This window comes from Cordyceps fumosorosea (assembly GCF_001636725.1).
Source record: "Cordyceps fumosorosea ARSEF 2679 chromosome Unknown scaffold_12, whole genome shotgun sequence".
Taxonomy (NCBI): Eukaryota; Fungi; Ascomycota; class Sordariomycetes; order Hypocreales; family Cordycipitaceae; genus Cordyceps; species Cordyceps fumosorosea.
In genome coordinates this window covers 109,825-135,799 of record NW_017387312.1, presented here as the reverse complement: position 1 = coordinate 135,799, position 25,975 = coordinate 109,825, and the positions used below count along the sequence as shown (strand labels likewise).

General features: G+C 54.9%; 12 protein-coding genes across 12 annotated transcripts; 6 read left to right on the top strand and 6 right to left on the bottom strand.

Annotated features, from left to right (window-relative positions):
• Nucleotides 1-563: 563 nt before the first annotated feature.
• ISF_05130 (hypothetical protein) lies at nucleotides 564-1,751 on the bottom strand (the record flags this gene model as incomplete). The annotated part of the gene is made up of 2 exons (XM_018848735.1): nucleotides 564-1,166; nucleotides 1,218-1,751. The coding sequence occupies 2 exons, from the start codon at nucleotides 1,749-1,751 to the stop codon at nucleotides 564-566; spliced, it is 1,137 nt and encodes a 378-aa protein (XP_018703871.1).
• A 331-nt stretch (nucleotides 1,752-2,082) lies between these two features.
• Nucleotides 2,083-3,483, top strand: ISF_05129 (hypothetical protein; the record flags this gene model as incomplete). Its single annotated transcript, XM_018848734.1, has 4 exons — nucleotides 2,083-2,294; nucleotides 2,369-2,655; nucleotides 2,715-2,859; nucleotides 2,922-3,483. 4 exons carry the CDS (start codon nucleotides 2,083-2,085, stop codon nucleotides 3,481-3,483), a joined length of 1,206 nt encoding a protein of 401 aa, XP_018703870.1.
• Nucleotides 3,484-3,993: 510 nt separating this feature from the next.
• Nucleotides 3,994-6,256, bottom strand: ISF_05128 (Bromodomain protein; the record flags this gene model as incomplete). The annotated part of the gene is made up of 5 exons (XM_018848733.1): nucleotides 3,994-4,409; nucleotides 4,474-4,885; nucleotides 4,936-5,893; nucleotides 5,945-6,036; nucleotides 6,179-6,256. 5 exons carry the CDS (start codon nucleotides 6,254-6,256, stop codon nucleotides 3,994-3,996), a joined length of 1,956 nt encoding a protein of 651 aa, XP_018703869.1.
• Nucleotides 6,257-7,190: 934 nt separating this feature from the next.
• On the top strand, nucleotides 7,191-8,078 carry ISF_05127 (Maf-like protein; the record flags this gene model as incomplete). Its single annotated transcript, XM_018848732.1, has 2 exons — nucleotides 7,191-7,394; nucleotides 7,449-8,078. 2 exons carry the CDS (start codon nucleotides 7,191-7,193, stop codon nucleotides 8,076-8,078), a joined length of 834 nt encoding a protein of 277 aa, XP_018703868.1.
• Nucleotides 8,079-8,887: 809 nt separating this feature from the next.
• On the top strand, nucleotides 8,888-9,295 carry ISF_05126 (Helix-loop-helix DNA-binding protein; the record flags this gene model as incomplete). Its single annotated transcript, XM_018848731.1, has 2 exons — nucleotides 8,888-8,993; nucleotides 9,093-9,295. 2 exons carry the CDS (start codon nucleotides 8,888-8,890, stop codon nucleotides 9,293-9,295), a joined length of 309 nt encoding a protein of 102 aa, XP_018703867.1.
• Nucleotides 9,296-9,737: 442 nt separating this feature from the next.
• On the bottom strand, nucleotides 9,738-11,240 carry ISF_05125 (threonyl-tRNA synthetase; the record flags this gene model as incomplete). Its single annotated transcript, XM_018848730.1, has 1 exon — nucleotides 9,738-11,240. The coding sequence occupies one exon, from the start codon at nucleotides 11,238-11,240 to the stop codon at nucleotides 9,738-9,740; it is 1,503 nt and encodes a 500-aa protein (XP_018703866.1).
• Nucleotides 11,241-11,732: 492 nt separating this feature from the next.
• ISF_05124 (Armadillo-type fold protein) lies at nucleotides 11,733-14,908 on the top strand (the record flags this gene model as incomplete). The annotated part of the gene is made up of 2 exons (XM_018848729.1): nucleotides 11,733-11,903; nucleotides 11,960-14,908. The coding sequence occupies 2 exons, from the start codon at nucleotides 11,733-11,735 to the stop codon at nucleotides 14,906-14,908; spliced, it is 3,120 nt and encodes a 1,039-aa protein (XP_018703865.1).
• Nucleotides 14,909-15,085: 177 nt separating this feature from the next.
• Nucleotides 15,086-16,306, bottom strand: ISF_05123 (Alcohol dehydrogenase superfamily, zinc-containing; the record flags this gene model as incomplete). The annotated part of the gene is made up of 4 exons (XM_018848728.1): nucleotides 15,086-15,618; nucleotides 15,680-15,994; nucleotides 16,053-16,188; nucleotides 16,274-16,306. 4 exons carry the CDS (start codon nucleotides 16,304-16,306, stop codon nucleotides 15,086-15,088), a joined length of 1,017 nt encoding a protein of 338 aa, XP_018703864.1.
• Nucleotides 16,307-17,429: 1,123 nt separating this feature from the next.
• ISF_05122 (deubiquitination-protection protein dph1) lies at nucleotides 17,430-18,843 on the bottom strand (the record flags this gene model as incomplete). The annotated part of the gene is made up of 2 exons (XM_018848727.1): nucleotides 17,430-18,350; nucleotides 18,409-18,843. 2 exons carry the CDS (start codon nucleotides 18,841-18,843, stop codon nucleotides 17,430-17,432), a joined length of 1,356 nt encoding a protein of 451 aa, XP_018703863.1.
• A 1,596-nt stretch (nucleotides 18,844-20,439) lies between these two features.
• On the top strand, nucleotides 20,440-21,914 carry ISF_05121 (Nitrogen permease regulator 2; the record flags this gene model as incomplete). The annotated part of the gene is made up of 3 exons (XM_018848726.1): nucleotides 20,440-20,482; nucleotides 20,564-21,091; nucleotides 21,154-21,914. 3 exons carry the CDS (start codon nucleotides 20,440-20,442, stop codon nucleotides 21,912-21,914), a joined length of 1,332 nt encoding a protein of 443 aa, XP_018703862.1.
• Nucleotides 21,915-22,137: 223 nt separating this feature from the next.
• ISF_05120 (tyrosyl-tRNA synthetase) lies at nucleotides 22,138-24,103 on the bottom strand (the record flags this gene model as incomplete). Its single annotated transcript, XM_018848725.1, has 2 exons — nucleotides 22,138-23,776; nucleotides 23,853-24,103. The coding sequence occupies 2 exons, from the start codon at nucleotides 24,101-24,103 to the stop codon at nucleotides 22,138-22,140; spliced, it is 1,890 nt and encodes a 629-aa protein (XP_018703861.1).
• Nucleotides 24,104-24,700: 597 nt separating this feature from the next.
• ISF_05119 (succinate dehydrogenase cytochrome b small subunit) lies at nucleotides 24,701-25,397 on the top strand (the record flags this gene model as incomplete). Its single annotated transcript, XM_018848724.1, has 3 exons — nucleotides 24,701-24,848; nucleotides 24,917-24,934; nucleotides 25,030-25,397. 3 exons carry the CDS (start codon nucleotides 24,701-24,703, stop codon nucleotides 25,395-25,397), a joined length of 534 nt encoding a protein of 177 aa, XP_018703860.1.
• Nucleotides 25,398-25,975: the final 578 nt, after the last annotated feature.

The window sequence follows — 25,975 nt, the reverse complement described above, 5'->3', positions numbered from 1 at the left end:
TCGTGCCCGTCCGAAGGCTGCGAATCGCCTTCAAGAGAAATGCGTTGGCAAGGCAGAGAGGCGAGGTGGGCAAGTCAATCATGGAATTTTCTAGCCAAATCTAGTTACGATCAGCTCTCGCTTCCGTAGCTTCCCTTTATGCCTTGCCCGAGGCGTTTTGATCTCACGAACATAACCAATCATGTCATTATCTATGTAGCAACTAGTCCGTAACTCCCGCCTATGTGACATGTTATTCTTGCTACTGTGCACGTCCAATTACTACTAGTTAACCGACTTCACATTTATAGAAATCGTATTATTAATCACATAACACGTCTTGGATTCATACTAGTTCTATTAACAAGCCAAACAAGCCAAACAAGGCTGAAAATGACTCAGTGTTGCTACTTCGAAGCGCACAAGCCTCCTCCAGGCGACTGCTGGACATTTCTAGTCCCCTTTATCGCCGAACTATAGTACATGATTGAGCCCATCCGCAATATATCACCAACCTGTCGAGGTTACCCGGATATACTTGCCTGGACCTTGAGCAAAACATTCCTAAACAGCTCGCTGCGCCATTACTTTGAGCGAGAAACGCCGGCACCAATGACCCCGGGGAGCTTCTCCTCGCCCACGCTGAACAGCAAGCCGATGGCCATCCAGACGACGCTGACGAGAACGATTGTGAACCCGAAAAAGAGCCAAAACGGCACGCTAACATCTTCCTTGGCGCATGTTGGTCCGCCCCAGTGCGTCGGCCCACTGTTCTTATTCGCGGTCGATTTGCAACGGCATACGAAGCAGACGTCTCCCTCCTTGGGATTCTCGGGGACGGCGCCGTATTTGTTAACGCAAGATCCGTGTCCCCCCGAGCAATTGTTCGTGCCGGCGATGCAGGTCTCGTTGGAGGTGAAGCAGGCAGGGATAGGTGTCTTCTCGACTGGCAAGCTCGACGAGGTCGTAGACGGGCGGGTCTCGCTCAATAAAGCCGCCTTATGGTTGGAAGAGATGACCTGCTCGGCCTGTCGACGGCGGAGCTCTTGGGGCTTATCAGACCACGAAGGCTTCGCATTATCGCCTGTAGCAGGTAGCAGAACGATCGTAGCTTCCACTTCCCCGGCTTTAGCAAGCTTGGGGATGGACCTCAGAGCATCGACGATGCTCTTCATCGAGTTTGGCTTCTGAGGTGACGTTAGTCTTGAACATTAGTAGGTTCCGCACTCCCGACATACCTCTGCGACGTTGAATCTAGCAGCTGTGGATGTTTCACTCCAGCACTTGCTCTCTTTCATATCTACAATTTCGCCCAGTGAGCAGCGGTGTTGTTTCGTCGCGCCCGCATTGTAGGCATCAATTTCGAATAAATCGCGATTGGCCGTAGAGGAAGGCAGGTCATCTATCGTAAAGGCCGCACTCTGGTCGAGAGCTTTCTCAGCCTCGTCGATTTGTTGTGCAGTCATACCGTCAACCATGACAAGCAGTCGCTTGGTCGTCGGCTCGGACGCAAATAAGGCGCTTTTGGCGTTCGAGAATTTGTTGAGCGTAGCAACGGCTTCGTCGGCGCTGATTCCTTCGGGGATATCTCTGATGCTTGGGCCTTCGCCGGGGTTGGCCAAGCGCTGGAGGAACACGAGTCTGGCCAGGCTGCGATTGAGCGTAGCTGTTGAGGCGGATCCATCGCGTGGAAAGATAAAGGCCTGTCCAGTAGTTGTGGTTGCTGCGCTGCAGCTCGCAAGAGCTGCAATGATCCCTGCTGTGAATTTCATGATGGTTGTGGGATCATAAAAAGGTATGGCTGTCGAGCAGAGAGAAGCACCGAAACGTCATCACCAAGGAGATGGTTGAAGGCAGCTGCATGTCGCCCGTTACACAGTGCGGAGCCCGGCGTTTGGTTACTCCGGCGGCGGGCGACTTGGCGGGCTGTCCAGCCACTAGCAGCAAACCAGCATCAGGTGCTGCCGCATGACGAATCGCATCATCACTATTTGTGTATTTACAAACCCGGCGTTGTCTTTTTAACAGTATGCATTTTATTCCCCGGCAGGGCCTGGCTGAACCCTCCATATGACGAGAGTTTGTGTCGTCTTCTTCTAAACTATGGCGATGCGACGGCTGGCGTTCGCGCCTCGGCTGACGCCATTCAACGCTCTGCGATCGAGTCCACTTCACAACCAGCGATTTTTCTTGAATGCCCGGCAAATATCTGTGCTGCCGTGGCGCAGGAGTGACCACGCAACTCAGCCTCTACCCGTTTACTTCCCCAAGCCAGTTACTCGCTCACGCCTTCGGCCAATACGCCGATTTGTCGGGTACGGCGCTCCTCGCTACTATCAACCTGTGCCGGCGCCAGTTTACTAACCTTCATTTGGTCACTTTTCTACAGGCGCGTTCTATTCACAACAGCCACAGTGTTCGCCTGCTGGACCGTTTTTTATGTCGTCGTCTTGGAGCCTTTGTTCGACTGGGCTGAGGACGAGTGGGACTCCTTGTCCGAGAAGGAGAAGCAAGAGATGACCGACGAAGCAGACGACGGTCCCGATTCGTTACTATTTCTACCTATGCCCTTCGGAACGATCGAGGTCAAACAACCACCTTATCGAAGCAGCGACCCTGAGTGGCTGGAGTTCGTCGCCTTTAGCAGAAACAAGCAGGCGCGCGAAGACATCAAACGTGGGTGACTTTGTTCCAAACCTACACAGTGCACATCCGGGCTAAACTATGGATTACAGACAAGCTAGCCGATATCATCTGCAAAGCGATCCAAAAAAGCGACCAGTATGTCAGATTACTAGGCGGTAAGGACATTGGTGTCTCCCAGTTCTGGCTGGATACCATATTTCCCACTCGGCCGCCACCTAAGCACTATGTAGCGGGGTAAGTCCTGTTGTTCAACTGATGCGTATGCCCCTCTAAATGGATGCTGACCATCAGTACAGAATCAGTATAGAAGAGGATGGAATATACTGGGCGCACCGCCCCATCGATACGCTCGCCGCGAAGCACTTATCACTGGCCATCTACCCCGCTGCAGTGGCTAAGGCGGCCTGGAGCTTTCTGAGCGTCCTCGGCAGAGGGCTGGCCTCAGATACCGCCGTATTCCTAGGCATTTCTGAGCCGGCCAAGCAACCGCCCACATGGGAATCAGTCATCCTGAACCGCATGCAGCAACAGGAAACCGTCGGTCCCGGCGCGAACAGAGAGCTGCAAGACCTGAAAAAGACACTTCAGTCAGCGGTGTCCTTTGGGAGCGTGATGCCATCTAATCTGGAGCACGCCAGCTCGGCCGCCATGATGACGCTGGCGAAGAGCTGGAAGCCCGCGCGGCAGGGCCCCGGCCCCGGCTGCATCAAGGTGGACGGCCTGATACAGGTGTCCGGCAAGAAGGCTTACATGGCTGTATACGTCGTCGCCTGGTTCGACCCGAAGCAGAAGAAGTTCGTCGACATTCAAACACAGCTCAAGCACCTCTTGCCTTTCCAGCAGTATCCAGCGAAATGAAGGGCGATATCGTGGTGTAAATATTGGGATTTGGGAGATGGGAAGCGAAACACCATCACTCACTGTATTCGTTGTATTTTGTATCTACCTAGGCAGCATGGCATTGGCGCGCACAAAAAGGCTTGTTTCCTCACTTTTCACCCCCGCCAGCACCCATGACGGCTACGCGTTTTGAATAAAAAATCATGGGAACTGAGAGAAATAAAGTCTCGAAGCGCTTCAAGCCCGTAATTTACACTATTGTTTTTTTTTCAAAGCATAATGATTTGGACGAAAGCAACACCGACTAAATCGCAGACAAATCATCAGTTGTGCCCAACGGGGCTCAGCACTTATACCCATGCCCTGATAGAAAGCGTCTCCGAGAGAGCGAAAGATGACCAAAAACCCGTAAATTTCATAGAAAACAAAGGAAGAAGAAGACACAGAAAGAAAGAAAATAAAAACACAACCCCAGGCATTTACGCACTGTTATTATTCACCCGCGATCCAGTTCCCTTTTGCGCTCTTTCAATTCCTCGTCACGTTAACGTATGCCGTAAAGATCTCCAGCTCCGACTCAGGACCTCCTGCCTCCCGCTGCGCGCCGGGGATGGCGGCGATCAGATGGGCCTCGACCACGTTGACGCCCGGGTGCAGGCCGACCTCGAAGGCGAGCTCCTGCGGCTGCTGGCCGGGGATCATCTGCGGATAGGGCTTGACGGGCTGCCGGTTGATGAGCGTCCAGAGGCTGTAGTGGCGCTCGTGCAAAAACTCGGGCAGCGCGGTGACGACGAAGACGCGGGTGCAGTGCGGCGGCACATTGATGACGCCCGACTGCTGCAGGTACTTGGGGTCCGGGTAGATGGAACCCATGCTGGGCTGGGCGAGCTGCAGCATCGGATGGGCCAGGATGGAGAGCCGGGAGAGCAGCGCATCGTTAACGCCTGCAGGGCTTGGGGTTAGCAAACATTGTTGGGGGCACTGAAATCCAAAATCGGGGGCTCTTACCTTTACCGTGGCCTCGAGGCCGCCTTGTCTCGTTATGTTGGGCGGGGTTCGGGGGCGGTGGCGGGGCGGGAACGGGAGTCTCCGATAGTCCGGGTGGTTGCGGAGCGCCGGGTGGGAGCTGGCCTGGTGTAGGGGCACTAGCCGGGGTTCCGTCTTCAACCTGGGCAGCAGGGGTGGCAGCGCCGTTAACGCCTTCGTCGTTGGTAGTCGGAGTCTCGGTGCCTTGAGCTGGTGCCGACGTTGGAGCTGAGGCTGGTGACTCCTCGTTGCCCCGACCGCCGACATGAATTGTGATTTTCTTGTTTGAAGGGGTGTCGCTACTTCCATGGCCGCCGACACGGAGCTTAATTTTTGATTGTGCTGGTTCTGAAACAGCAGCCTTGGCCTTCTTCAGTTGAGCATTAAACATTTTCTATAAGCTGTTAGCGACGAACTAAAATTTTGGTACGAAGAGCGATATACTTGTAGCTCTTGTGCAAGAGAATAAATCTCACTGCCTTCTTCATTGTAAAAATAGGCATTTGTCCAAAGCAACTTGGACTTTTCCTCAAAGGCCGCCCACGACTTGAGTTCGCTGACCCCGGTCAGTTCGCCACGGCCTTGAATGCCCTTGACGATTTTCTGGAGCTTCTTTAGCGATAAAGGATCGGTGACTATTCTGTAGTAGTCTTTTAGAGCCCGAGGAGGCAGATTGACAAAAGGTTCAAAGTAGACCTCCTCGTATTCGGGCTCGCGGTGCCTGAGCAGCTCTTCAACAATCTTTTCCTGCGCCTCTTGGAATGTAAGTCCCTTGTAAGGGACACCTTCATATTGATGGCCGTCGGGCTTTGCTGGCGTGGCAGGCTTAGGGCTCGCCTGAAGGTAGGCAGAAGATCTTCGCGGTCGTGAACGAGAGGCAGCAGGTTCTTCTCTCCTCTTAAGAATGATTGACTTGCGACGGGGGCCTTCGGCTTCCTCCTCCTCCTTGACCTCCTCTTCCTCCTCTTCTTCTTCTTCTGGCTCCTCTTTCTCTACTTCTTCCTCTTCCGCCTCTTCTTGCTTATCTCCGCTCTCATCGGCTTGATCTTCTTGATCATCTTCATCACCCTCAGCCTCGGCATCCTCCTCAGGCAGTGGTGTCGCGATAGCCTGGTAGCCTCTCTTTGAATACGCAGGATTATTCTTCGTCATGTAGTTGCTGAGGGCCTTGCGAAAGCGCTCCGCATCGTCAAAAACAGAAGAGGATCGCGGATAGAACTCTTTGGCGTTTGTGATCATGCGCTTAAAGTAGCTTTCGAGCTCGGCCAAGTTTTGAAACTCGCCTTTTTCTAGTTTTCCTTCAACAATCTCGAGCGAAATTGGCATCCGAGTCTTCTTGTAATACTCGGCATTGCCTTGTCGGGGGATCAGCTTCTCGAAATAGGTAGCGATTAAACGGCCACTGGAGGACAGGTTAGCAGCTGCATCACGAGTGGCAAGCAATCACATTTACCTTTTATCGGAGGTTCGGCGGATCTGCTCCAGAAATGCAAGTCCATATGCGGTGGTTGACTCCTTGCTCTCGCCTTTGTTAAAGTCAAAGTCCTGAACAGCCAATTAGCCTCACTCTGCGCCGCAGCGATCGCGCATCGCATGCTGAGAGAAACAGAAGCGTGGTAGAAGCCATGCATCTAAACAGTATGACCTGCATCGATATCGGAATCAATTATTGGGGTATCAATCGTACCGAAACCTTGCGACGCTTAGAAGAGCGGTCACTGGAGTCTGCGCCGCTTCCACCCTCGGCCTTGCGTTTGCTATCCATTGTGGGAGCACCGTATCGTCCCAGAGGGTCTGACCGGTTGTGATGCGCGAGGTTGCGACTTCGAATCTGCCGTATCGTATGCGAATCGATCGCTAGGGCAATGGGCGCACAATGTTGAGCTCTGGTCTCGTGCCGCTAACTGGTAGACGCGTGTTTAGCAGGCCGGGCTCGCGTTTCGAGATGTGACTGGCGCTGGGATGGCTGTCGTGCGCGCCACTTGGTGATGTAAATCGGCGCGACTGTTTCGTTTTACTGTTGCCCAAAATCGAAATGGCTGCTTGAGGCCGCGTGCAGGCGTTGCAAGCTACCAAGTGTCGAGGCTCTGGCGTGGATGACCTGGTGGGTGGTCTTTGTCCTGGACAAGTGGAAAAGCGCAGGGGCAGCAAAACGCACCCAGCCAACAAAGTTCCGGAGCCCTAATTAGGACTAGCGCCATCTGCCGTCCTCCCGACGATTCAAAGACTCTCGGCGCAGCAATGGAGCACCCGGTACATGAACTTGCAAGGTCGATGTTGATAAATGAAGAAAAAAAGAAAAGTTTTCGAGGTTCTAAAAGGCCAAGGCTCTGTCAAGACGTGGGACGCCGGGTGCGTACTGCCATCGCTGTTCGTGGGTTATCCTACAGGCGATCGCGATTGTCCCGTTGAGTCTTGGTGACTTCAACACAACTTGTTAAAGAACAAACCCGAAAAATTGTATCAGGACTATTATCTCATAGTGTACCTGTTCTTCTTTTCTACCTACGTCTTATTACACCAATATACGACGTAAACGGCCTGGCAATCGGCAGTTCCTGTCCTACAGGGACCAGCTAGTTGGCGTGCCCCGCTGTGGGAGCCCAGGTTGCGACCAGAGACCAGCGAACCCAGGCGACGAAGCTTCTTCATCCGCATCTGTAGCTCGATCTATTGAATCGCAGGGCGCCAGAGACATCATGGCGGACTCAGATACACCGAAAGGCCCACCTCCTGGCTACGATGAAGCCGCCTCGGAGAACACCGCTGCTACGCGCCCTCCCCCTCCAGCAGGCCTGCGTCGGGGCCCTGCGCCGCTCGACATTCCCATCATCAAACACCTCAACTCGAAGCGAGTCATCCTGGCCTCAGCATCGCCCCGCAGGAAGGCTCTTCTGCAGCAGGTCAGTACCCGGTAGGCGCCGCCTCGAAGCGCACGCTCTAATACCTCACGGCAGGTTGGCATGAGAAATCTCGAAATCACACCCTCCACCATCCCGGAAGACCTGGACAAGTCGATATACGGCCCATGGGAGTACGTTTCCGAAACTGGCCGTCGTAAAGGCCTCAACGTCTATCAAAAATCGCTCGAGACGCATCTCAACTCCATACCCGACCCTGACCTCGTCATCTCCGCCGATACCGTCATCGTCACCCGCGAGGGCCGCATCCTGGAGAAGCCGCGAAGCGAAGCCGACCACATTGCCATGCTCAAGCTGCTGCGCGACTCTCGGATGCATCGCGTCTTGACCTCGGTGACTGCAATTGCGCCCCGAGAAGATGCGCGCCACCCGGGCTACGACATGGCGACACAAACGGTGGAGACCAAGGTCTACTTTTACAGCGAGGAGGACGGTCTGCCGGATGATGTCATCGAGGCATACGTCAAGACGCGTGAAGGTGTTGATAAGGCTGGCGGGTATGGTATTCAGGGTATCGCCGGGCTGCTCCTCATTGAGAAGATCGAGGGCAGTATGGACAATGTCATTGGCCTGCCCGTGCAGAAGACATTGCAACTGGCGGAAAAGGTCATTTTCCGCCAGGATGAAGTAGACTTTGAGGGTGAAGAAGCAGAGTCGGATGGGTGAGACTAATTTATTAATAGAAGTTAGATTTTGCTCTTGTCTTTCATTGTCTGGCTTTCACAGTGGCGCTGCAATGGCGGACACACACGATGCAGCACTTGCGTGAGAGGTAGCTCGCGTATGCAACCAATAAATACCACATGCAGCAGTAAGCACTTGTGCGTGCTAGGAAAGCTTGCCGTTCGCGACTTGCTACATCTAATACGACGACTACCTCAACCTATTGATTGGAGTCCGCGAGCGCCTCTGGGCAGCTGCCGTCAATGACGGGCAGGATGGCCACGTAGTACCAGTACGAAATCATTTGGTGTGCCTTGAATTTCACCCTAGCCTTGTCTCATAGATGCATTGCATGCATGATTAGCCTATTTCGAAGTCGTCCACGGCAACTGAGAATAATCTTGTCCCTCGGCTTGTCTTAGCCTAACTGCGAGTGGCTTACGGCAAAAGCAGCGCGGCCGCCCACTGCGTCATGCCACTCGGAAGGGATCTGGGGCAAGACCCCTCCTTGCCAGAAAATGCTGCTGGGCAAATCAAAAGAAGTGGAATGTCGCCGGCTCCCCCTTGCGGCCGCTGCAAGCCTCCAGCGCCAACCGTGAGGGCCAAGGTGGTGCGAACGCCTCCTTGCACAAGTGCGCTGGCGCTGCGCATGTGATCCCCCACCAGAAGAGACACCAAAGAGAACGGGCAGCGGGCAGCCGATTTAACCTCCCAGCCCGTCCCGGCGAGCCGCCTTCTTTCCAAACCCATCCTTCTCGCGCAAAAGTCCAGCCTAGGATTCCAAGTCGTGTTATCATTCCTCCTCGTTGATCATGTCCTCTTCGCCCAACAATGCCGCCGGAGATGCCGCCAACGCCAATGGCGACGACAAGCCCCGACTTACCGAGGAGGAGAAGAAGCAGAACCACATTGCCTCTGGTTAGTTTGTCCACATGCCCGCGTTCGCCCCGGAACGTCGTCGCACAGGGTGCGGCCTTTGCCAACAACTGGTGACTTGGCGACTGACCTTCTGGACAGAGCAGAAGCGCAGACAGGCGATTCGCGAGGGCTTCGACCGATTGACCGAACTGGTGCCTGGCCTCGAGGGCCAGGGCCGATCCGAGGGCCTCGTCCTCAAGAAGACGGTCGAGTACATGCGCCAGCAGCTCGACGAGCGCCAGTCTATGATTGCGCGCGTTGAGCAGACCGGCGGGGCCGTGGACTCCGAACTCAAGTCGTAAGTTGCGCCATTGCGACCAATGCCCACCCACTGCATATACACAAATTGACCTCGATTGTCGCAGACCAGCCTTTGCTCATCCACACAACCGCGGTCGCGCCGATAGATGAAGATACGCACTCTGCCAATGACTAGGAAACGCAAACGAGGATACTATTTTCCCTGCATGCAGTCGCGCACGCGAGCCCGCCGCCCGTCCCCCCCCCCCGGGGGGGCAGTGCAACAGTGCATCTCTATCGTCGCCAAAGACCATCTTAGCGCCGCGGCGAGTTCGCCGCTGTACACGAAAACCGGCACAGAAGTACTCTTCATGAATGCTGAGCACACATAAAAACACCGAGAAGGCAGTTCTGTGGACTGTTGCCGCTGCCACGCATGCAGGCTTACACGGTATTATTGTACAAGTAGACTGTTTTTACATCCGTTTTACATGCGATTTACATCTATTCAAACCTGTCCACCATCTGCATCATCCTATCTCTCATGTTACCCGGCGACATGCGCTCCTTGCCCAGGCTGACTTGTCTATTTTGCACATCTTCATCGCCCACGACAAGGATCTGGCTGTATCCATTGTTCCGCGCCTCTCTAATCTTGGCACCTAGGGACCTGGCCGTGGTATCCAGATCCACTGCCAGACCTGTTTGGCCAGACAAGGCAATGCCAGTGTCCGTCACCGGGGGTTCGTTCCCAGTGTAGGATGCCGGAAGATTGCCCAGCAATATGTCACGCACCTTTCCAGCCCAATCCACTACCGGGCTGGTTGTGTTGACTGTGAGAATGATGGCTTGTCTCGGATTCAGCCAGAACGGCCACTTGCCGTCGTAGTTTTCAATGAGAAGCGCCATAAGACGCTCCACAGAACCAAGCACAGCGCGGTGAATCATGACCGGCCGTACCGGGCCATACTCTGCCAGCAGAGCAGGATCCTCTGTGGTTTCGCCACGAGCCTCGTACTCGGGGGCAGGTGCTTGGTATTCCAGCTCGAAGCGTTTTGGTAGCTGAAAGTCAAGCTGGACCGTCGCGGTCTGGTGCTCTTTTCCGTCGGAATCCTTGAGCACAATGTCGATCTTTGGGCCATAAAAGGCACCGTCTCCTTCGTTTAGGCTCCACGGCATGCCTGATGCATCTAAGGCGCGACGAAGACGATCCTCTGCTCTGTTCCATTCGTCTTCTGTGCCTATAAAGTGGTCTTTTGGTCGCGTAGACAGTGCTAACCGATAGCTGACGCCAAATTTTAGAGTTGTATAGACTACCTTCACGAAATCGAGCGTCTTTTTAATCTCCTCCTCGACTTGGCTGGGGCGGCAGAAAATGTGGCCGTCATCCTGGTGGAAGCGGCGGACTCTCGTGAGTCCAGACAGTGCGCCTGATATTTCGTTTCGATGGAGGGGGCTGAAGTCCGCATATCGTACCGGTAAGTCTCGATAGCTATGTAGTTTCGACGCAAAGATGAGACAATGTCCAGGACAATTCATAGGCTTGAGGCCATATTCACTGTCGTCCTCCTCCTGCGCCCCGGTCGTTTCGGTCAATTTATCGCCACAGCATCCCTCGGAATGCTCGAGCGCCGCCGCTCGCTTGTTTCCGGTCACCGTGTACATGTCTTCGGCGTAGTTTTCGAGGTGGCCGGACTTGGCCCATAGCGACTTTTTGTATATGGTCGGGGTGATGACTTCTTCGAATCCGTATCGCACATATTGCCTTCGTAGAAAGTCCACAAGTCGATTGAATATGCGCGCGCCATTGGGGAGGAATATTGGCGACCCAGGACTGAAGGCGGACGTGATGAATAGCTCCTGCTGGTGGCCGAGCTTTCGGTGGTCAGGAGGTTCACGCTTCGCTGGCTTCTGCGAGTAAAGCCGTCGCGGCAGACATTTCGGGCAGGTCCATTGACGGACTGCAGCAAGCGAGGCGAGTCGCCTAGTAGTCTGCGAGCGCAACATGCGGTTGTGTTTGAGCAATTGGTTCGTTTGAAGCTGGCGATGCTGAGTCGAACCGAAATTTTGAAGTGCTGTATTTCAGGTACCTGTTGCCAGCCGACCCACTGTGATCAAGATTGGTGTAGCCGTTGGCCTAGGAATTCTGGCAGGGGTCCTTGAACATTGCAATTCATTTTGACCAAAAGAAATGGCTCAGTGAAAAAAGAAGTATTTAGTGGTTCTGGTGCTATGCTCTAGATTGTTTATTATTTCATAAAATTCTAGTCGTTTCAGAGCTGACTGCGTCTTGCTCTACCAGACAGTCTGTGTCGTCACATCATCACAGCGCAGCAAATAAGGCGGGGTCATCGTTCTGGTCTTCACGGCGCGCCCAACTGAAAGACCCCCCCACTAGGGAAACTTCCTCCAGGTTCACCAGCATCGTCCCACCGCCTCAACCGCGTTTGCGGTGACTTTGACGAGTTTTCTACGTCATTTGGGTGCCATCTTGTCGCCATGAGCTTCTCTATTGAAGTCCCCGGCGAGGCAAACCCGCTCAACTTCGAAACCCTCTGCCACGCTCTGCTGGGTGCATCTTCGACCGACTATGCACAAAGGCAGTCCGCGGGGCAGCAGCTCGAGTCTTGGGGGAGTCAAGGGCAGCCAGGCTACTACTTAGGACTTCAGGTATGTGTTCAAAATCTTACATGTATATTGCATCTCAGTCGCTAACAGCATTCAAGACTGCTTTCCTCGATCGATCTCTCCCCGTCGACGCTCGCTTCCTCGCCGTCATCCAACTGAAGAATGGCATTGACCGACTGTGGAGAGTTTACTCCGCCGCGACGAAAAATGGCATCAAACCGGATGAGAAAGCTGCTATACGGTCTCGTTTATTTCAAGGCACAGTCGATGAGCCGGACCGCAAGCTGGCTCTGCACAACTCTCTGGTCATTGCCAAAATTGTTCGCATCGACTACCCAAACGAGTGGCCCGATGCCCTTGCCAGTATAATATCCTTACTACGCTCATCCAAGAACGGCAACCAGCATCAGCTACATGGCGCTCTAGAGATCCTTCTTCGCGTCGTCAAGGAGCTTGGTACTGCGCGCTTGCGGAAGTCACAAACTGCCCTTCAGTCCGTCACTCCCGAGATCGTCTATGTCTTGTCCGAAATCTACGCCGAGAAGTCAAATATTTGGGTTTCATATCTCTCTTCCGGTCAGGGTACCGAAGCAGAAGCAAAGATTGCAATGCAAAACAGTCTTTCCGCACTTCGGACTCTCCGCCGCCTCGTCGTGGTTGGATATGACCGGCCGCATAGTGATTCTACCGTCGAACAATTCTGGATGCTCTCTCAAAATCAGTTCGGTCAGCTGCTCAATTTTGTAAACGACAGTAATACTCCTAACGAAATGGTTGGCAAGCATCTTCTTCAATTCACAAAACTTCACATCGACATGGCCGAGCAACACGCTGCCAGTTTCGCATTCTTGCCCAACTCCCTGCCCCTGGTCCGCGCGTACTGGGACTTGATTGCGAAATTTGCAGAGGTGTTCGACTCATCTGGTGGTATTCGTCAGAGCCAAAACGATGCCAAAGCAAAGGCAGAAGGCCCTCTTTTGGAGAGGCTTGCGCTTAAAGGTCTTTTGCTGCTGCGCGCCTGCGTCAGGGCTGCCTTCCAGCCTTTACAGACATTTAAATATCGCACGCCAGAGGTCAAGGAAGAGCAAGACCGTGCACGCAACCTCATTAAGAGTGAATTGCTGCAGGATGAACTCGTTGTCCGGATTGTAAACACAATCATCAGCCACCTATTCTTGTTTCGCAAATCTGATCTTGAAGCCTGGGATGATGATCCCGAGGAGTGGGAGCAACAAGAACAGAGTGAAGGCAACGCGTATGAATGGGAGGTCCGCCCGTGTGCTGAAAAGCTATTCCTGGATCTTCTTACAAATTACAAGCAGCTCCTCATTCCTCCTCTGCTGCAATATTTCCAGAGTGCGCAAACACCGCAAGCAGATATCGCCACCAAAGAAGCTGTCTATACCGCTATGGGGCTCTCCGCTGCACACATTGTCAACTCTTTTGACTTCGAAGCTGTCCTGTCTTCAACCCTTATCAGCGATGCACAGCAATCAGGTGGTCTGTTCAAGGTTCTGAGACGTCGCATCGCCATCCTCATCAGCCAATGGGCACCTATTCAACTATCCGACCAGAGCAGACCGGTGGTGTATCAAATTTTCCGCCATTTCTTGAATCCCGAAGACGAGACAAACGACATAGTAGTGCGAATCACAGCTGCTCGCCAGCTCCGATGGATCGCGGATGAGCTGGAATTTAATGTCGACGCATTCCTGCCGTACACTCCCGATGTTCTGGGCCAACTTGTCTACCTGGTTCACAACGTGAGAGTTGACGAAACGAAGCTCGCTATTCTAGAATCTATTCGAATTCTAGTTATGCGCATGGAAGACCAGGTGGCGCAATTTGGTGACCAGCTGATGACCGGGCTCCCCGAGGTGTGGGAGAACTCGGATGCGGAAGAGTACATGATAAAGCAACATATCATTGCCATCTTCGCTGCCCTTGTCACAAGTATGGGCAACGATTCACAGCGTTACCACAACTTTATGATGCCTCTCCTCAGCGAAGCAGCCAGAGAAGGCTCCGATCTACACGTCCATCTTATTGACGAATCTCTGGAGCTTTGGACTGCAATTTTGGAACAAAGTAAACCCCCTTTAAACAAGCAAGTCCTCGACCTTGCCGATGCAGCTCTACCTCTTCTGTCTTATCAACAAGAAACGGCTTCCGTAGCCATGTCGGCGGTGGAGTCGTATATTCTAATTGCCCCTGCAGCTATGCTTGACGGTGATATGCGCACCGCTACGCTGACTGCACTTTCCAACTGCCTCACCTCAACAAGCAGAGGGCAAGTCCGCTCCGCTACCGTGTGCATTGAATATCTGATTCGCGCTGCCGCTCAACTTGGAGGTTCTGACGGTATCTCTGTCGTCATTCGAGACATGGTAGACATTGGCTTCATGCGCGTCATCATGGGAAATCTGCGGGATGCCTGGGAAGCCCACCAAACAACAGGGCCGAACAGGAGGGTCAGCAAGCTGAACACTGTAACTCAGGGAGACTACTTTGCCATTCTTGCGCGCCTGGCACTGGCTGAACCGGGTCTGTTTGTGCAACTCCTGGCATCCTTCGGTGCCTTAGATGAAGTATGGAGCTGGTTGTCTGCCGAGTGGTTCTCGTACATCCGCAGCATGGATAATCTTCCGCGTCAGAAGCTCTTTCTACTAGGACTTACTCGATTACTGGAGCTGCCGTCTCCTATGCAGGAGCTGACTCTGGCCAAACTGCAAGATTACTTCGACATGTGGGCAGGGGTATTGGCAGAACTGCAGGAAGGCGTCCCCAACGGCCACGACACGTTGATCGGAGACTTGGGAGAGCTGGGAGAAGCAACAGAGTATGATACCCCGAAGCGCATCACAGAGCGGCAGATGGTGGCCAGCGATCCTGTCCACACCATCCAGGCTTCTCAATTTGTTCGCGAGAGACTGCAAGATGTTGTCGGCCGTGTAGGCGGCGAGTCAGCATTCCAGGAGCAGTGGGCGGCCAATGTTGACCGAGACGTCACCGCCAAGTTCCAGACCATGGCGGGTCTGGGTCAGTAAGACGGACAGCACGAATCTAACGACTGCATGGGATCTTTGTCGTGATTAAAACGATGGAAACACGGCTAGATGGACAAACTAGAACCAACATAGACCGGTTGATATATGCAAAAAGTATTGCCTCGATCTATTCCTTTTAGTCTCTTTACCAAGTAAAATCCTGCCGTCCGTCCATCATCACAGCTTGCTGCTCTTGTCCTCGGGGGCGATCTTGATGATGACCTTGCCCCAGGTGTCGCGGCCGCCCAGCGCCTTGAGGCCGTCCTTGACGCGGTCGAGCCCGACAAAGGCCTCGTCCGTGTACTGCGTGCCGCGGAGCTCCCCCTTGCGCACCAGGTCCAGCACGCCACGCCAGACGACCGGCACCATCTCGGGCTGGTGCAGCGCGTGCGCGCCCCAGGCGAGGCCGACCAGCGAGATGTTCTTGAGCAGCACCTTGTTCATCGCCACCTTTTCGATGGCGCCGCCCGCGAAACCGATGATCAGGATGCGGCCGTTCCACGCGACGCACTTGGTCGACTTGTCCACCAGCCCGACCGGGTCGTACACGATGTCCACGCCGCGCGACTCGGGCGTCAGCTCCTTGACCTGCGCCGGCCAGCTCGGGTCGTTGTACGAGAGCACGTGGTCGGCGCCGAAGCGCTTCGCCACGTCAAGCTTGCGCGGCGTGGACGCGGTGGCGATGACGGTCGCGCCAAACGCCTTGGCGACTTGCTAAGGTGTTAGCCCTCTCTATCTCTGGTATATCAAGGGGCGGCGGGAGGGCCTTACTCTGAACGGCGGCTAGGCCGACTCCGCCGGCGGCGGCGTGGACCAGCACCCAGTCGCCACGCTTGATGTTGGCGCGCTGGACGAGGGCGCTGTAGCTGGTGGGCGCGGTGACGAAGAGCCCCGCGGCGTCCTCGAAGGACCAGCCCTCGGGCACGGGCAGGAGAGCGCGCTCGGGGGCGTGCACGTACTCGGCGTAGGCGCCCTGCGAGGCGCCGAAGACGCGGGTGCCGACGGGGTACAGCGGCGGCGTCTCGGGGTTGGTCGGGACGGAGACGACGACCCCGGAGAACTCGGCGCCGGCGGTCCAAGGAAAGGCTGCAAAGGAAATATTGTTAGAGGCCAGGAAGAATGAGAAAAGGGGGGGGTGACGCACGAGGCTGGTGTTGGTATTTGCCTTGGATCTGGAGAATGTCGAAGAAGTTGCCGGCGGCGGCGTGCACCTTGATCACATATTCGGCCTCCTCAGGCGCGAGGTCGGGTAGGTCGACGACCTTGAGATCATCGGGCCCCTGCCAATTTTCCCGAGATGCGGTTAGCGAGAAGATGGGCAAGAGAGAGAGACATTGGCGCTCGTCAATGGCAGGCGAGACGCACCTTGACGTATTCCTTAATCTGGATGCCCCTCATAATGTCCGGTGAATGCTGACGGCGAGGAGGCTGTGTTATAGGGAGAACGCCAATGGAAAGAGTACAGCAGTTGACGGGTGCGGAAGCAAAGATTCTTCACAGGATGAGTTTGAAATGAAGCAAAAAAAAAATTGACACTGGCAGTTGCGTGAGCACAATATGAAGAGAGATAGTGATGGATGAGCGATGAGGCATTGGAGCGGAGTTTATATCGCTGGTGCCATCTTCCCCGGGTTGCTGCTATATTATTAGCGGGGGCTCCGCGGAGCGGGTGCCGAGGTCCAGACGGACTTTGAATCCGGGGAAGCATAAGTATCTAGCAAAGTACTGCGGGCAGGGAATTTGCCCTGAAATGGATAGTTTGCCATTTTGCACCCGGGAAAGTGGAAGAAAGAATAGATTTTATGCTAGAGCCAGTGCAAGATCCGTCTAGAATCTTTTCTCGTGGCTCTTCAGAATGCATGCAAGGATTGCCCACCACCATGCTGTATGTTACGGCCGACGGTGGCGCACACCCGGCCGAGTGTCATGCCCGCGTCGGGGCCATATCCATGGCTAGATGTATATATGTTCTGAACATTTTGTGGTTTTCCTCCCACCTCCTCCTCCCTTCTATTCGCACAGTCATACATGCTTATACACCATGGCAGGAAGCCGAGGCGAAAAGAGCGCCAAGAGCAACCCGCCACCGCTGTCTCCATCCCAAGTATCCTTCACCAGCCCGTCGTCCAAACCACTTCCGATACCACCGCCGCCCCCCCTGGATACAAGCTGCGCGCCCTCGTTCGTCTAACAAGAAGCTGTTTCTAGTAGTATTGAATCGGGCAATACACAAGCAGTCACAAATACGCAAGTCAGACAGTCATCATGACTGTCGATAGTTGTTGCTGTCTTTCCAACCTCGGTGGTTAGCACCATGACGAGCTGATCAAGTGGTGGTATACATGCTGGTTTGTACCTAGGTAGAGAACAATACACGGCCTTTTCCATCTCTACCGTAAGGGTCTCCATTCATCATCCTTGCTGCACCCATGTGTGCTATTCCATCTTCTGGTATATGTATAAGAAAACCAATGCTGCCCTTCACACGCACCTTTCCCGGCCTGCCTGCATTAATTCGCGTTCAACCGGAAAGCAGATATTCTATAGCACCATGCACACTGCCTCCGCTTCTTCGTAGCGCGGCCACGTTGCGATCAAAATCAAAAAAGCCCATGTCGTTGAGCTGTCGAAGCTGCTCCTCATATCGTTCTTCTGGAGGGCGAGTGTCAGCCGGTGCAGCCGGTGCTCCAGCGGCATTGCCTTGCAGCATCCGCGTCACGGCCTGTAATTGCTCGGGAGTCATTTGAAAGGGCGAACCACCCGGCACGGCTCCGCCTGCAGCGCCGGGGAACAAGGCAGCAAAAGGGTTCCGCGCGTTGGCACCTGCGCCCGGGCCTGTGCCTGGGGGCGCACCAGCACCCGTTGTTCCAGCACCCGTTGTTCCAGCACCCGTTGTTCCAGTACCCGTTGCTCCAGCACCCGTGGTTCCAGCACCCGTTGTTCCAGCACCGCCTTGGTTCGCGCCTTGTGCGATCATTTCAAGGATGGCGGCAGAACTCGCATTGGGGTCCATCCCCATGTTCATAAGGCCTTGCTCCATTTCAGTCAAAAACGGTGGGATATGAACTCCAGGGGCGAACAAGGTGGGCATCCATGGTCTCTCCGGCTGGGCACCGTCGCGGGGCGCATCGGCTGGATTCTGGGGTGTTGTATTCTCGGGTGTTGTGTCAGTCGCGCCGGGGGCAGGGAAAGCCGATTCGCCCCCGCGCATACCACGCTGCATGCGCATAGCACCGCTTAGCATGGCAGGGTTGCTCATCATCTCTCTCATGAATGGTGACGTGATGAGCTCACGAGCATTAGGCATGTTGCGGAGCATGGGGTTTGAGTCGATGAGCATGTTGACAAAGTCGGGGTTGTTGAGAGCTTCGTTCATCGACTGCTGGACGTTAGGGTCTGACATCAAACGGGCCATTCGCTCATCGTCCATGGGAGGGCCCATCTATTGGCAGGTTTTAGTAAGGAGATGCGCGGCAAAGATGCGGTGGTGAGCAACTTACGCCGCCGTCGGGGCCGAAGCTATCCAAACCAGGAAGGTTCAGCTGATGGCCGGCATAGCGGGCACTGGTAAGGTTGGCAAGAGGGTTGTTGGCGGTTCCCGAGGCCATATTTGTCGGCAGAGTCTGGGGTGCAGCAGAACCATTGGAACTAGCCGGTTGGGTCTGGTTGCTGGCGGCGCTCTTGACCATGTGGATGGTGTTGTTTGGCTTGATCTTGTATGTGGCAAGAGTCTCTTCATTCTTCATGACACGGCCAGCGTAGATGAGTCGTTGGCGTTCAACAGGGACGTTTTCGAAGTCGGCACCAGCGAGCTTCGTCTTGAGTTCGAGGACGGAGGTGCTCTCGGGCATTTCGATGGTGTAGACTTTTTCGGACAAGGGCTTGACCTTGAAGGTGATTTGGGCATCACTGCCAGCTTCGGCGTTGTCGGCCATGGCGCGGTGCGACAACAGGAGCCGTTGAGGGGATGAAGGAAGAGGGGGTGAAGGAAGAGGGGATGAGGGGGAGAGGGGGAGAGGGGGGAAGAAGGGAACGAATGGTTAGGCAAGAGAGGACAATTTTTTTTTTTTGTGGTCGACTTGTTGGCTGGCAGGACAAGGCGAAGGGAAAGCGAGGCAAGACTAGGCCAGGCGGGGTGAGGAGGATAGAAGAGAAAGCGAGAGAGAGAGGCGAGAAGCTGACCAGGATGGACGGATGGATGGCGAGCGGCAAGCGGGCGGGGCAAAGGCAAAGCGTCAAGTCCCGCTGGGCTGGGCTGTTCGCTGTCTCACTGCAATAATTTTAGGGCGCACAGTAGGTACTGTAGCAGCAGGGGTTTGGCGGGGAGAGATGAAGGCAATGATGCGATGCGGGCGCGGCAAATAATGAGTAGTAAATGCCGTTTACAAGGGAAGAAGGGAGAGAATATACGTTGAATGCAGGCGGTTGAAGCTTGTAGGTGGGCAAGAAGATCGAAAATGATGGTTGATGAAGAGTTGCAAAGAATTGATTGGGACCTCTGCACTGGTCACGGATACTGTCAATGAGCGGACGTGGGCAGCCACTGACTGTGTCGACATTGGAGGTAGACACCTTTTACCTTTTAACTATGTATGTACATACATACATACCTTTAGTGCAAGGCTGCTGCAACAAGCCGCTTGCTCCGATTCCGGCCGGTTAAGTTACCAGGTGCTTATTAGGTAGATCAGTACAAACAGACTTCATCTTCATAGGTACAGCTTCAAATGCAATTAAGCCGCTTTATTAAGCAGCGTGTCCTTCATTCAGTATTCAAGCAGCACACACTCCACGCCAAACCACGCAAGGCCGTCCGGTGCAGCTATGCCTGGTTCTTTGTACATACATAAGGTATGTATGTATGTATGTATGTAGCTGCCTCCCACAGTGAGTGGCCCGCTACAGCCATCGCCACAACTTCCATGGGCATCCACAGCCTTCTCATACCACTGCAACCAACTTGCCTTAGTAGGTACTTATGTACATAGTAGTCATGCACAAGGTTGATTCCAGTGCTCCGGATAACGCCAAGAATTGTCCGCACTCCCCTCATCAACTGTCATCCCCAACTTGTCACTATTGATACCCCATCACTCCGCCAGTCCCTCAGCCGCGGTTGTTGCCTGCCCCCACGGCAGCCCCATCTCCGTTCGGATTTTATGTAGATGCATCTCAAGTCTGTTTCACTTTAGCGTGTCTGCAGTTCTGCTTTGGTTAGTAGTACTTCCGACCTATGTATGTACCTCGGAGAAAGGAGAGAGAAGCCCAACGCGATTGTCAAATAGACACTACTTCACGGTGACTCCACTGCCTGTCCTCTCCACTGTAGCTAGAGGTACCTAGGTACCCCATTCAACCTCCCAAGATAGCCTCATCACGACAGAGCTGGCCCTCCTCATTCTTATCAGAAAGGGCGTATTCCTCACTTCATTAACGCTCATACTTCATGCTAGCCTCTATAGCCTTCCAATCCGAGCTCTTAATTTCTTACATAGCCGGCTTTCCGCGCCCACGACAATGCAGCCAGCGTCATGATCCAGGGCATCTTCTACGCGAGATTCTTCCCTGAAGAGGGTATGCCATCCCCTCCCCTCCCGCACCTCCTGCATCTCAAACCCATGATATCCAACGTAATCCAAAATTGATCGCTCTCAGGCCCCAAGATCGTCGCCCAATCGCCGCCGGGATGCATCACCGCCGCCGAAAACTCGACGCGCCCGCCGCTCATCAACTTTGACGTCCTCCAGGAGTACATCATCCCCCGTCAGGCCTTTTGCAACCGCTACGTCACCATCAACTCGCCCGACGGCAAGTACACCATCCTCTGCCACCCCGTTGTCATTGCGCACACTAAGTATCTGCGCAATGAGTTCATGTTCAACTTTGGCCTCCTCGTCGAGGCCGACGTCGACCACGCCGCCTACGAGCGCGTCGTCCGCTGCCTCGCCGCCACCTTTTCCGAGATGGAGAAGCAAAACGAGTACCTGAGCGCCAGTCAAGATGCGCGCCCTGTCGCGTCCACTTCCTCTGCTGCTACCGCTGCGGCGGCGGCAGCGGCAGCAACAACGACCACCCACGCCGCAAGTAGCGACGATGCGATCACCGCCCGCCGTCCCATTGCAAGCCTCCTCGAGATTATCAAGGAGGATCTCAACAACTACGGCGAGTGCATGATTCCCGTCGGTACGTTTTGCCTCAGCACATCTCCACCCCCCTGACCAAGTCCCCCGCTTACAACCTACCAGACGAAGCCAACACCATCAACATGAAGCTCTTCCCCCATCACCTCACCCCGCCCGCCGTCAAGGGCTGGCACGTCCCCGTCGCCAAGACAAAGTTCGCCGACATTGTCGACCCGACCTGGGACCTGACCCTGCAGCGCGTCATCGAGAAGATTGACGGCGTCTCCGACGTCCGCCGCATCGCCCACGAGGCCTCCGTCTCCCTCGAGCTCGCCAAGACGGCCCTCCGCCACCTCCTCTACTACGACACCGTGCTCCTCCTCGACATCTTCTTCTTCTCCTCCTGCTACGCGCCCCGGCCCGGCATCCACGACTTCGTCGAGAACCTCGACGGCATCGTCGACGAGTGCGCCGGCTACGTCTCGCACGGGCCCGCGCGCGTCGGCAACTTCATGCTCGTCAAGCTCATGCTGTCTTTCGGCCCGGGAAAGAGCGTCAAGGAGTGGCTGATGGCCCACCAGGACGCCGGCTTCGACGTCCTCCGCTACGTCGACGTCCGCCGCCTCGTCCAGTTCGGCGTCATCAAGGGCTGCCTCTACCGCGTCCACAAGTACGTCGTCTCCAAGCAGTACATCGCCGCCCTCGCCACCGGCCAGGCCCGGCCCGTCGACGGGCCCGCCGCAGATCCCATCCAAAAGTACACGGACGGCTGCCACCACTTTGACCAGATCATCACCGAGTGCAACCTGACAAACGACGAAGTCATTGACAAGTTGAAGCAGCTACCAGTCCCCAAGGGCGACTTGGCCGTATTCTACAGATGACATGTCCGCCAGGTACATATAAGATCATCTGACATTCACCATACTTCTATAATCATTTAGGACTCATGGTATCTTTCTTACTTTAATGAGCTTGATGAGAAGCCGAATAATGGCTTGATTTCCGCCGTTTTATGATGCTGGTGGTGTACACTCTATAGTTTACAAGATGATTGTTTCATATTTTACATGTGGAGGAAATAGACAGTTCATATTCTCCATCGCCTCACCATTCTTGCTCGCCTGCGCCGCCCTTGCGCTTCTCCTCGTCCTTGTGCATGCGCGTCAGCTTGGCGCGCTCCCGGACCTCAGCCTTGCTCGGCAGCTCAATGTCCGGGTTGTTGGCCAGCTTACGACCCATCTTCTTGAGGCGCTTGTTGACCTGCGTCATCGTCAACGTCTCGCCGCGCTCCGCCGCCTGCGCCATCATCTCCTGCTTGCGGCGGCGCACCTCGCCCGTGTATGGCTCGCCGGGGTACACCTGCCCGCTGGCCTTCCACTCCTCGTCCTCGACGAGCTCCACGATGCGCACGTTGTGCTTGCCCTTGCGCAGGATGAGCAGGCGGTCGTCCATCAGGAACTTGGCCGTCTCCTCGGGGAACCACATCTTCATGGGCGTCCAGTCGAGGTTGCCGGGGACGAGGCCGCGCTTCTGGCCGGGCTGCGCGGCGACGTACGCGCCCTGCATCTTGACGAGTCGCTGGCCCTCGGCGGCGCTGGGGGCCAGGCCGGTCGCGAACAGGAGCCGGGCCGGCGACAGGGCCATGACGGAGCGGGGCAGTTTGATGTCGCTGCGGGGCGCCGTGTTGGGGTTGATGATGCCGGAGCTTTCGGCGGGCTCCTTGACGATGTTGGGCAGCTGGCCGCCAAAGCGGAAGGAGTGCTGCTGGGCCTCTTCCAGGGCTTTTTGTGATCCGTGGATCAAGGACACGAATTCGAAGGCGAGATTGTGCTGCGCGATGCGCTTCGAGGGGTCCGCGCTGTGCTCCTCCATGATGGACTGGATCTTGGGCATGGGCAGGAAGGTAAATAGTTTCAGCATCTTTTCTACTTCGTCATCGGTTCTGCGCATAAAGTATCCGTACAGCTCGAAAGCAGACGTCTTGAACTCGTCCAACCAGACCGCATTGCCCGCACTCTTGCCAAACTTGACGCCAGTGGAGTCTGTCAACAGCGGCACCGTGAAGCCGATGGGGTCATGTTGCCATCCAGTCTCCATGCGCGCGTACGGGGCTTCCTCTGAAGACCGAATGGTCTTGAGCGACTCGATTCCCGCAACGATGTTGCCGTACTGATCAGAGCCTCCGATCTGCATTTGCACGCCAATCTTGTTGTACATGTGCCAAAAGTCCCAACCCTGCAGCAAAGGGTAGATGAATTCGCCCAGCGACATGCCGTCGCCCTCTGTTAGCTTGCGCTTGGCCGTATCTCGACTCAGCATGGGGCCGATTCGGGTGTCCCTGGCAAGTCTCTTTATAAAATCGTATAGTGTTAGGCCCTGCAGCCACATGTTGTTGTTAAGCAAACTTCTTTTGGCCGCCCAATCGTCTTCGTATCCGTACTTTATGCGCATCTGCACGACGTTGTGCCACAGTTTTGTCAATTGGTAGTGGATTTTGGTGATGTTCTTAGAAATGTCGGAGTTGGAAATGTGATCGCGACTTTGTAACCGGCCAGTGGGATCGCCAATTCTTGCCGTCGAGCCACCGATGAGCGTGACAGCGGGGTACCCATGAAACCACAGCCAGAAGAGAGGCATCAGTGGCAGCATGTGGCCTACGTGTAGTGAGTCCGCCGTGGGGTCGATTCCGACGTATGCGCCAATGCGCTTGATTCGCATGATTTCTTTGATTCTGTCCGTGTTTCTGTCCGTCACGGTTAGCCGACCATTCAGTCTCCGAATTCACAGTGAAGGAAATGCTGCACGAGGTGAGCGCCTACCCTGCTACATCCTTGATGTATCCTCGCTCGTCCAAGATGTCCCACACGTGCCGCAGCTCTCCATTTTGAATCTTTTCTGCCCTAGCCTTCCAACGCTCTTCGCCCTCAGCGACCTTTCTCAGATGAGTCTGCGCAACGCCTCGGGTTTGCTGATTCCGAGATAGGGCCCAGCTAAGGTGGCGGGCGGCGCAAATCGAGCTCGAGGTCGGTCTTAAGGGGGCCAGCGCAGCAGCCGAGAATCGGGCGGCCATTGTGCCGGTGTGGAAGGAAGCGAGCCCAATGAAAAGAGATCTCTTTTCTTCCTTAATCCAAGAGTCACGATCGTCGATGAAATCAACAACAGGTGGAAAGCAACCCCGCGGCGCAATGAGGACGCGATCTGTTGAGCTCCTGTCCAAGAACCAAAAAAATGTCCAGACGGTGGGGCACGTTCTCCCAGCACAGCAATTCACATGCTGCGAGAGGCCGATTCTGGCAGCAACACCGGAGAAACATTCTTCAGTCGCCGATTCACTCAACGCTCCAACGCTCGGGAGCAGTCCAGCCAATCGCAGAGCTCCTAATTAGAGATCCTCGGCAATACCAGGCTAGAAAGCCCAGCACCACCAGGAACCATCCATCCAAACCACACTCGACCTTTTTGCCCACCCGACGAGACAGCCCGCATCGTGTCCGGAACGCGCATTTCAATTGACACGACCTGCCCTCCCGATCGTCAATTCGAGCATCACACTAAGACGAGTTTCGCCAGCCTGCTCCCCCGTCACCACCCCGTACCTTTCTTCGGCAAGACTCGGGTTGAGGTCATCGCGGCATTTCAAGCAACAAACCACACAACCTCCGTCACAATGGCTTCCCTCATGCGTCCTTCCATCTTGCGCCAGGCGGCCATGAGCCGCAGCGCCTTTGCTCAGCCTGCCATGCGCAACACCGTCCTCCGCGCCGCCGCTCTGCACACCACCAGCAAGCGAGCTGCTTTCCTCCCTCCGCCTCCCCGTAAGCAGTCACTCCCGACCCATTGCCACGTTTTTTGCGGTCAATTTCTAACCTATATATCGTTACAGAGGTCATCCAAGGAACAGGTACGAAGTGCTTGCCCACGTGGAAAGAGAAGCCGCGCCGCTCAATTGCGCTCGCGGAGCGTCACCTATCCTCGCTAACATGACCCTCTTCCCAGTCAACGACCCTGCGCCTGTACCCCACGCCAACGCCGCCCACGGCTCCTACCACTGGGCTTTCGAGCGCCTCCTCGCCGCCTCGCTCGTCCCCCTCTCCATCGCGCCCTTCGCCGCCGGCTCCCTCAACCCGACTCTCGACGCCGTCCTGTGCTCGGCCCTGCTGCTGCACTCCCACATCGGCTTCCAGTCCGTCATCATCGACTACATCCCCAAGCGCACGTACGCCGGCCTCCACAAGATCTTCATGTGGGCCCTGAACATCGCCACCGTCGCCGTCGGCGTCTCCCTGTACGAGTTTGAGACCAACGACGTCGGCGTTACCGAGGCTATCAAGCGTGTCTGGACGGCCAGCTCCAAATCGGAGTAACGGCTTTCGGAAAGGTATTTGGAATAGCACAGCGGTGGAGGGAGTTTAAATGCGAATGAGGGCCAAAATACGTGTGGTTTTTGTTTCAATTTTCTTTGTCAAGGCGGCTTTATGTGACTTGGGTCACAGTGTATAGAATGGTCTGCTAGGCAGACGGCACATGTATTTCGGTCCGTAAGATATAACGGTTCTGTTACCGTGGAATGCATTCTCTTTTGTAATCATGACCTCTTAGGTTTGAATTCCGTGGTGAGCACGCGAGACAAGAACATGAACGCGGAACGGGTTGTTAAACCGTCCTTTCCTATACATGTGCACACACACTTGCAAGATGGTCGACTATGAGTCGCTCAATTTTGGGTATTGTATTCATTGCAATTTTTACGGCATTCTTGTTATCTTGTGAGGACTCAGGCTATCCATCCATCTTGACAATCTGGTGCATTCTCATATTCGCTGCATTTAGACATTCGCTTCTTCCGTTTACCGTTTTGAGCACATCAAAACCGACACGATACAGTGTTCAACGATATCCGGCTCGAGATTCCCCCACCCCCAGCACACACGCAGAGGCTTGG